Genomic DNA, 9,752 nt, shown 5'->3' on the forward strand with positions numbered 1-9,752 from the left:
TTTATCATGGAAAATCAGAGCTCCCCCTGCCCCCTAGCTCACAGAATGCATGTCCAGGCCCCTCACTCCCAAGCCACAGCCCCCCAGTCCTGCTGGTGCCCCTCACTCCCTCCCCCACCTTCCCCTAACCCTGCCAGAGGGTGCCCCCAGCTGCCAGGGATACAGGGCTGGGGACCCAGGTCCACAGCCCCCTGCACCAGCAGCAGCACCTGAGCCCCAGCTGCCACTCATGGGAGGTGGTAGTTGCTGCAGCAGAGCAAAGTGCAGAGCCTGGCTCCCTGCTCTGCCTGCTGTGGGCTCGGGTGGAGGGTGGGGCCAGCTCACCAGTGCTGCACCCACTCCCAGGGGGTAGGGGGGACTCATCTCCCTCCCCCAGTGCCAACCCAAATCCTGAAAGGAGGAGGAAAGCATTGTCCATATTAATTTGGGAACATTACATATCCACTATAAATGTACAGTCAGAGTTCCACTTCCTGTTCCTGAAACTATTGCTTCTCTGATTCTTAATTTAAAAGTACTGTAATATTATCAGTATAGTGTTTTCTAGTTGTTCCTGTTTCCTTCCTGCAACTTATGAGATGATTTTTCACTTTACCTTTCTAAAAGTGTTCACTTTGATTGTGGTCTGAGTTCAGAATCATGACTTATGAGTAAGAAAAAGGCATTATTTAAATTTCACAAAGTATTTTGAGAAGTGCAGAAGAGACCAATACTGGAAGACAGGGCAACAGAAGGGCAGCTACTTCCAGAAGCACAAATCTCTAAACTCTAAAAGCTTATGGGTGAACAAAAATGGCTTAGTCTTAGACCCATATCTGTTTAAAGTAATCTCCTGTGATCTACTATCCACTGTTGGTCACATAGTGAGAGCATAATTATTTCAAACTAATGAGAGTCAAAATATAATTGTCACTTTGCTGTAACCTAGCCAGGAAAACTTATGCTGTCATAACTACCTATAAATGAGATCCAATGGTAATACTAAAAAAAAAAATTACCAAGGTCTGCATCTGATCTGGAAGGTGTGTTTATTTAATATTATGGGTAAGAAGACTTGGAGCAAACAGGCATAGTTCTCATCTCTTGTTGCCTGTAGGAACCCTGTTTTTTTTTTTCTTTTGGAAGAAGCACTAAGTTGGGAGGGAATGAAAGTAGGAAGGAAGACAGGATGGTCTTTCAGTTTAGGCAACTCAATATCCCTCTTAAGACTTACATGATTTCCAACCCGGTGCTGCTAAGCTCCTCTCTAATGATGAGCAAGTAACTTGAAATAACTTCCATGGTATCCATTATATTTTCCTCATGTTCTGGGTGCCTGTTATGAGAGCTGGGTCCTGATTCTGCTCTCAGAGCTCTCAGATTCAGTGGAAGTTTTTTCTGAACATAAAATGCCAAGGACTTTCAAAAATCAGGGCTTAAGTGTCTTAATTGCTCAACATTAACATAAAAACTTTGACTCGACTATCTGTGCTGCAGTTTCCCATCGCTAAAATAAAGAATGCTGCAAGTATAGTGAGAAAACAAATTTGTTGAGGTTTATTGCATTACATCTGTGAAGTTCTCATGGGATGCAGTGAAAAGTTCTATAAAATGTCTGGAACAAGTGACATTTTGTTTTTAGGTTATACTGTTTCCACTGCTTTTGGGGCACATTTTCTCCTGCTTTAAAACATGTGTACAATCCAAGGATTTTGCAAATTTATATTCAAAATTAAGTCTTAATGGTTTCATGAAGTAACTGTAAGTTTACTGAAGTTATGGAACACAGAATGCATTTGAAAATTAAAGTAAAAGCTTCAAGACTTTATCAATTTCTTGTTTTGCTAGAAAATTCTTCAGTTTGCTTTTTTTTTTTCCTCTTGAACCACATTTGGAAGTGCAAATGAAGCTTTTTGGTCTATAGCAGTAAAGTTGTGGACATATGTTTTAGTTTATCAAGGGCTGTCCAAAATCTAGACTTCTTCAACCTCTTCCAATTAATTTAAGTTTCTACGAATTCTGTGTTTTCAGGCAGGCACTGACAATGTCATGTTGCTCCTTAAATAGTATGTACATGTGTTTAATAGGCAAATCTAAATTAGCAACTGAGCAAAGCTGAATACTTCCACTTAGCAAATATACTAGCAAATTCTCAATATACTGTATGGACAGAAAACATAATTTTTAAAAATACACTTTTTCAACATACGGAGTATGTGTTCAGTGATGGTTTGTGCTCTCATGGGTGTTTTTAATAACATTTGAGTGTGGCATGCAGCCCTTTTTCTTTTTTAGGAGGACTAGAGTAGACAGATGCTTTCCCTCCTTACAGTTTGTACAGCTGGAAAGACCTGACTGACTGACAGTATAAAAGTTGCATGAAGATAATCCCTCACTAATGAGAAATACCTTTGAGAAACAGAAACAACTGTTAAACTAAAACCATTTAAGGCCCTTGCTGCTCTCATGTAGGATGCTTTGAGCAGATTCACACAGCAAAATGGAAGTATAATTAAACCACATGCAAACATACCATTGCTAGCTTAATCTATTTAGCATGGGCAACAATAGCAGTGAAAACACCATGCCATGGAACGCTAGCATGATCTAGCAACCAGCAAAGGTACATAGGGGTCCCACAGTTCTGTACTAGCATGTTCTTAAAATATGTGCTCTTCACTGCTATCATGGTAACAATAACAAATTACATTACATTAACAGAGGTATGTGCTAGTGGCATGCTAATATATACGGGTACCAAAGTCGAGGGTTCTTCACCTGTGTGTTGTGTATGGCAAAGGCATAACAACCTGGGTATACACCCTGGGCAGCAGCGACAGCAGCATTCCTGTGCCCCCTTCAAGTGGGTGCCCAGGTTTGCTACCCTGAGCACCTATCATTCATTACACTATACTGGTGTGGGGTGTTAGTCCTACACATCTCAGAGAGGAACTGAATACAGTACTTCAAACCTCTGTATTCTGGTATGGTACTGAAGCCTCTGTATGTGGGCACTTGTATATGTGATGGGGGGGCGGGTATAATCCCCAAGGTTGTATTCTGTGGCCCCTAAATTGAAATGGTAGGATATAAACTAAAACCCTGAGGGCTAAACCATTTCAATTTTTCTGTCACATTATAGTGAAGAATTTTTTTTGTCAGAGCCAGAGCCTGCCCATGTCTGGGGGGGGCGAGCTACCAGCAGGCTGAGTGACCCCTGAGCTTCGGGTAGACGTAGTCCTTCCCTCCTCAGTGGTGGCTGCTCCCCAGGGCTGCCCAGTAGGCCTGCTAGTGAGCCGGGTGCTGCCTCACCTTGGAGGCAGCACCCGGCTAGACCCAATTCTTCCCTGAGCCCACTGGGGCTTCCAGCACACTGCACTGTCCCTGCCTCCTTCCCATCACCTGGAACCACCCGGGAATGGACTGGCTTGAGCCTGGGGTGGTGCAGGGAGGCAGCAGGAGGGCAGCTGGGTGTGGTGGCAACTGGAGAAGGTGGCAGGGGGATGGTGCATGGAGTGCTGGAAGCCCACCAAGCCTGAGCTTCCCTGTGTCTGCCGGGTTTCCAGCACCCTCCTTTCTTTTTTTCTGCAGAGCTGTGGCCAGGAGGGTGAGCTGACAGCTACATTGTTGCAATTTGCAAAGTTGCAAACTAAACTACATTTGGATGTAGGTTAGTTTGCAATGACGCAAAGTCATTTAAAACCCCCAAAAGTCTTGCATGTGTACACTATGATGCCATTAAGCCACACAAAGTGACATTTTTGTCATGTGTACAAGTACCCTGTAAGCCCAAGTATATTATAAAAGAAAAAGATTAGATGACTGTTATAGATGCCTGCAGAATAAAATTAAATAAACTTATGTCCTTGTGATGGATATATGAATCAGAATCACTTTGCACTACAGGGAATGTTAATGTATTAGCCTTTGTTTTCCTCCTAAATACCCTACATAACTAATAAATTGACAGGCAGATCTCTATCCACAACCTGCAAATGAAGAAAGCTGCTGCTCTAAGGCCTGAAGTTAAGAACTGCACCCAGCAAAATCCTGTATGAAAATGTACTGATTCCATTTCCTGGCATATGTTTTGTACCAGCATAACTACTTTAATGAGGGATGTAACTTTTCACCTAAAAATAATTACACTAGTACAGCCCCTTTCATTGATGCAGGTCTAGTGTTATAAAAATGCATTGGACCATTTTCTTTCATTTTTTTTCCTTGCATGAGAAGGGGAATAAATTGTACCACCATAATTATGTTGACATGGGAGGATTCTACTGCTTAACACTAGAAGTATATATAAATTGGTGCAACTTTCTTCTGCATACAGGACCTAAATTTTAGCCAGAATTCAGTCTGCTCTTTGTATTGTGTTTTTAAGTTGTGGTCATGGCTACCATCTTAAAAAGCACATAGATTTTTTTCTTCTTCTTCCTTCAGATTAAGGTCAACCATTCACCAGGTCAGATTTGGATTCCTGAATCCACAAGGTGCCTGTTCCTGCCTAGTGTTGCTTCCTGTCAATCATTGACAGAAGATCTTGTTTTTAGAAGAGCCTTTTGCATGTTCTGGAAATCAGTGAGAGTATCAGTCACAAATACCCTGACATTCTGAACAGGAGAACTGTGCAGCATCAATAAATATGTTGAAATAAAAATAAGGCAAAAAGGAGAGTGCATACTTCTCATTGGTAGTTGGTGAGCTGAGGAGAGGACCAATGGAAATAAGAGCACATGAGAATGAGATCTCAAAGGAGAGCTGGCAGTGGAGTAAAATAATTTTCCTGGCCTCCAGCAGTTCCTCTTCATGTCCCTGCTGAAGCGCTTACCCCAGGCAGCAGGTAGGGAAGTGGTGGCAGGCAGGGGGAAGCTGCAGCTGGGCAGGAGCATGGGGTTGGGGCTGGCAGGAGTGCAGAGCTTAGGGCCTGTGCTCAGTGGGGTGGCAGGAGCACAGAGCCCAAGTCAGCCCAGTTCCATCATGCAAGGCTTACTGCGGCTCACGTGCAGCTCCCAGGATTGGCATGCCACAAGGTGGGGAAGCCCCATGCGATGGAGCCGGTTGCTTTCCCTGCTCCCTGCCACTACATGCAGCTCCCGAGACTGCCAAAAGTTGCGGGGAGCCCTGCTCCCTAGTCCCAGGAGTGCACATGGCAGCATGAAGCAGGGCTTCCCCTTGGTGATGCGAGAGGCCTAGGAGCCGCATAAAAGCCACAAGGAGTCCTGTGCAATAGAGGCAGACTGGCTTGGCTCTGCTTTTTACTGCCATGTGCAGCTCCTGAAACTGGATGTAGCTGTGCACTGCTTTGTGGCAGCGCCTGCACAGGCCATGAGCATCCCAAGGGCCTGCTGCTGCTGGCAGTAGGGACTGTGCCATGGTGGGACATGTGGGCTGGGGTCCCCACACCCTGCCTCACACTCCACAAATCCCACATGTCTACACCCTTCCCACACCACCTCACAATCCCCCCACCCATAAACCCACATTCCCAATATACCCTAAACCCCACCACACACATATATACTTGAGTAAAACTTTTTTTTGAGCTGTTCTGCAATTACCTTTATATACACTATGCAAATGCGCACAAATCAAGGCTAAAATACTTTTCAAAATAAAATTAAAGTATGTCATAGTAGATGTTTATAGGGGTGTGTGAAGCAAGCCATATTTGATTAGGATTTGGGGGACAGTGATTAGATTTACTGATTCAGATTGCTGTCTTGATTCAATTTGGTCAAAGACACAGCTTTTTATATTTTTTCTACATACCTCGAGGTACCAGGCATGGCTTCATCCACCCCAATGGTGGGGTGGATGGAGCATCCCGCAGGAGAATGGGGGGGCGGGGCCGCGTGCTCAGCAGCAGACCCAGAACTTTTTCCAGTCCACTTCCAGACCGCTGCTGAGCATGTGGGGAGACCCCGGGTGCCCCCCAGACCCAGGGACCCAGAAGGCACCAATTGCCAGGGCGGGGGGTGTCCCCTGTGCACTCCATGGCAGACCTGGAAGTGGACTGGAAGTACTTCTGGCCCACTTCCGGGGCTGGGCTGCCACCGAATGCGTGGGGATCCCCCTGCACTCCCATGGGATGCTCCATCCACCCCACCATCTTGGCATTCACGAGCCGTGCCTGGTACCTTGAGGTATGTAGAAAAAACATATAAAAATGTCTGTGGTCGAATCTCTCCAAATCAAATCGGAGGCTTCCAAATTTGGAGAGATTAATGGGTCTCCTGACTTGATACAGAGATTCAGCCACCAAATCAGGCCGAATCTCCTCCGAATCAAATCGATGACCAAAGCTTCGCACAGCCCTAGATGTTGGACTTTTAGTGTATGATTTGGTTTTTTTCTGGTTCTAAGATGGTGACCCTTCCTCCTCCTCCTCCTCCTCCTCCTCCCCCCCCCCCCCCCACAATCCAAAAGGAATACTTCCAGGGACAAGGGGGAGGGGCTTCCTGTGGCAAAGTTCAGGGGTCAGGGATGGGACTTCCAGTCCTAAGATGGCAACCAAGGAGCGGGGCTATCCTTGCAGCCCTCAGTAGCTCACCAGAACTCACGAACTGGCCCTCCAGCCAAAATAATTGCCCACCCCTGCCTTAGAGACAGTCTGTGAACCCTCAGGGGTTTGCAGGCCACAGGTTGAAAACCATTGATCTAATTTAACTTGAGTAACATTGTATTAATTTTGAAAGTCATGGAAATAAGCCCCAACTGTAAACTCTTCAGTTGTCTGACAGGTTTGAGGCTGTAGCTTTTGAACTTACTGCATTTATTCCAAAGAGAAAAGCTCTTGTCAACTTTCTGTAAAGTTTTTCTGTGTATTAATATTGTAGATAGCACCACTTATATGTGCAGTTTAAGTAGAATATACAGTAGCTAAATACCTTTTGACAGTGTTGTATTCAGTTCACCCATAGATGTCCTTCGGGATGCCTGTTTATTTTTGAAGGATTGCTTGCATGCATAACTTCAGCTCTTGTTGGCAGTAAGCTCCATATTTTCAAACATAACCTGAGCTTTTTTTTTTTCCCTTTGGTTTATTTGTTTTTGTGGTTAATGCTGTAGTTCTATCTGGTCTGAAATCCACGTGGTACAATCTGCAGCTGTGCACATCTGGAACCAGTACTGTTACGCATGGTGGTTTTGGGATGCTTTCTATAACTGAGTCATGCAAGGGCTCTGCACTGCCTTACTGTACTATAAAGAAGTCTTGGCATGATGAGGAGTAATGGAGGAGAGGAGTGGAACAAACGGAGCCTACTGAAAGTTACTTTTCCAGTAACCTCACTATTTTTATGAAGTGTGATTTGAAGACTTTAGAAATCCAATTAATGTAAAATTTTGATATACTCTAATGAGCTCATAAACTGACATTTAAAACCCCAACTTGGCAGGATTGCAGAGTTATTTTATGTGCAAAATTATTTTAATAATGGATTGGTTTACCTTTTTTCCTTATGTAGTTGATAGATGTTGAAAGATTTTTAGATTGACATCTCAGTAGGCAGGGGTACACTTGGTTCTTATTGTGATCCTCACGTTTCTCCAATATCCCTCGCCATCTTCACCCAAAAAACAAAACCACCCCATCTCCCCTTTAAAATCTAAAGTTTTACAGAAAAAAGATGCAACTTTCTTAAATGACAGCAGCTGTTTGTAGAGGAAGGATGTTTTGTAAGTTCATACGCTGCAATCAGTTTGCTGCTTAACAACTGAAGATATGGACACCTGTATATTAGGAGCCATTTTAAGAATGGGAGCTGCTGATTGGTGGTAGACAACATCTGTTACATTCTACTAGTTGTGTGTATGAGCTGGAAACTGTGAAAATGCAGCAGAACTGTTCCTACTTTTAACCCTGCTTATCCAGGGGTAAAGTTGGAACAGTTCGGGTACATTTGTATCATTCCTGGCTTGCCCACACCTACCTCTTAGAACATAATAGCTGCTGTGTGCTTCTGATCAACAGCTCCACTTCTGAAATGCGCCCCCCTTAAAGAGCTCCAAATGTACATATGCCCATACATTGACTTCCTATGCACATTTGGACATATCACGTAGTCTCTCTCATAGGCTTTTTACTATCTGCAAAATGTGGAAAAGAGTGTCTAACCCTAGTCACAAATATTGAAGATAAATATACTGAAGGTAGTGAGGTGCTCATATTCTTTAGGAATGGGTACCATTTATGTCTGTAAAATGGCTTTTGTTTCAGACAATCATTATGCCAACTTGAATAACTAGAGTAGACAAGAAAGCAGTAAAGAATAGAAAGTAGAAAACAGTATCATTTGGGCACACAGCAAATCACACAATTTCAGAAATACTTTGTTTGGAATCCTGATCACTCTTGACCTGTTTTGTTGAAGTAATGTTTTCCCTATAACGGCAAATACTGAGATTAATGTAGCTGTTGTATGAATGACTCAACTGAATTATGTAGTGTATATCAGTAGCTGCCCCTTGTAAGTGATCAGGATCAATGCTAGAATTCTGAAAAATTGTCAATTATCAGGCCTAACTCATCCACATTTAGAGTATCTCTCACTGGCAGGTCTCTAAACAGTTCATATGTTTACCATTTCTGAACAGGATATGAACTTCTTTTTGCACATTACACAAATAGTCCGATTTTACTTGCTTGCAAACTAAAAGTATGATTGACTTATTCATTTAAAAGTGATATGCCATGGCTGTGTCAGTCTGGAACAGTTGTTCCAGCGTATGAGGTTGAAATCTGACTCTGATTTCAAATGCAGTTTGGCTGATCTTCATTCAGTTCATTCTTGTTCTAGCCTCTGCTACAAATTGTGGAAGATATTGGCAATGTGTGGGAGAAGAGTACATTAGTACTGTATGCTGCCAGTTTGTCATGCACGTGTTCAGTAGCATAGGGGTAAATTACTGATGTCCATGTATCTGGCTAATGGAGGCCTGGAATGTGTTGAAACCATGCTCTCTCAGGTGTGTGCTTTCTCTGGCCTGGTACAGACATTCATGGAGGTTAGGAGGAGGTTAGATGGCTACCCAGTCTAACTTAATTCACCCAGGTGCAGACCTTAAATTAGTTGGGTGGATCTAAGTGCAAACTGTACAGAGCTTCATAATGGTTAGATTGGTCTAAAAATGGCCAACCCAATCTAAGTTAACCCTATCTCCAAGGTACCCCTAACTTAGATTGGGTTGGTTATTTTTAGACCAATCTAACTCCTAGACTTCTGTACAGTTTCCAGTGCAGCCACAGGGGTGGGAAAGCCCAGCCACTGGTCCCAACCTCAGGGCTGTGCGTTTCCTACCCACCCCCCTGACACTAGGCTGTTTTTAGGCCAACTGATTAACCCACTCCCCCCTGCTCCCCCTCCCCCCAGCAAGCCTCCCAAATCCCCCATCCCAGAAGCTGCTCCCAGTAGTGGTTTTACCAGTGTTTGCAAATACCAGGAGCCAAGCAAGTCGGGAGTGAGGGGACATTTGGTTCACTGAAGGGGCGTTATCTGGGAGTGGGGGTGCTAAAAACGGCCCTTGGTCCTGGGTGGTGGGGGAGAGAGTTTCCCTGCCCTGTCAATCCCGTAAGCCCCCCCGATTCTGCAAAATCCTCCTGAACCCCAGCAGCTCCCCCTGAAGACCCTGCCTGACCCTCAATTTCTGGCCCCAAGAGACCCTGAGAGCCTGCTAGCCCCCCAACCTGACTTGCATTACTTTGGATGGCCACTTGTAACTTCATCTAACCCCCCTGAATGTCTGTATGCTCACTCATGCTCCCTCCC

At 44.3% G+C, this 9,752-nt stretch overlaps 1 protein-coding gene across 6 annotated transcripts in view; it reads left to right on the plus strand.

Annotated features, from left to right (window-relative positions):
- The window catches only part of CLEC16A (C-type lectin domain family 16 member A), a 170,178-nt gene that overhangs the window by 142,284 nt on the left and 18,142 nt on the right, over positions 1–9,752 (plus strand). The window contains exon 22 of one of the 6 annotated variants that reach the window (XM_019540111.1): positions 4,426–4,631. The exons of the other annotated variants lie outside the window; for them this stretch is intronic. Within the exon in view, the coding sequence (XP_019395656.1) occupies positions 4,426–4,430 (5 nt within the window). The 3' untranslated portion in view covers positions 4,431–4,631. Of the gene's footprint in view, positions 1–4,425; positions 4,632–9,752 lie in introns of those variants that run through there. 6 annotated transcript variants of the gene reach the window in all.

Source organism: Crocodylus porosus, unplaced genomic scaffold (assembly GCF_001723895.1).
Source record: "Crocodylus porosus isolate Cpor-Errol unplaced genomic scaffold, CroPor_comp1, whole genome shotgun sequence".
Lineage (NCBI taxonomy): Eukaryota > Metazoa > Chordata > Crocodylia > Crocodylidae > Crocodylus > Crocodylus porosus.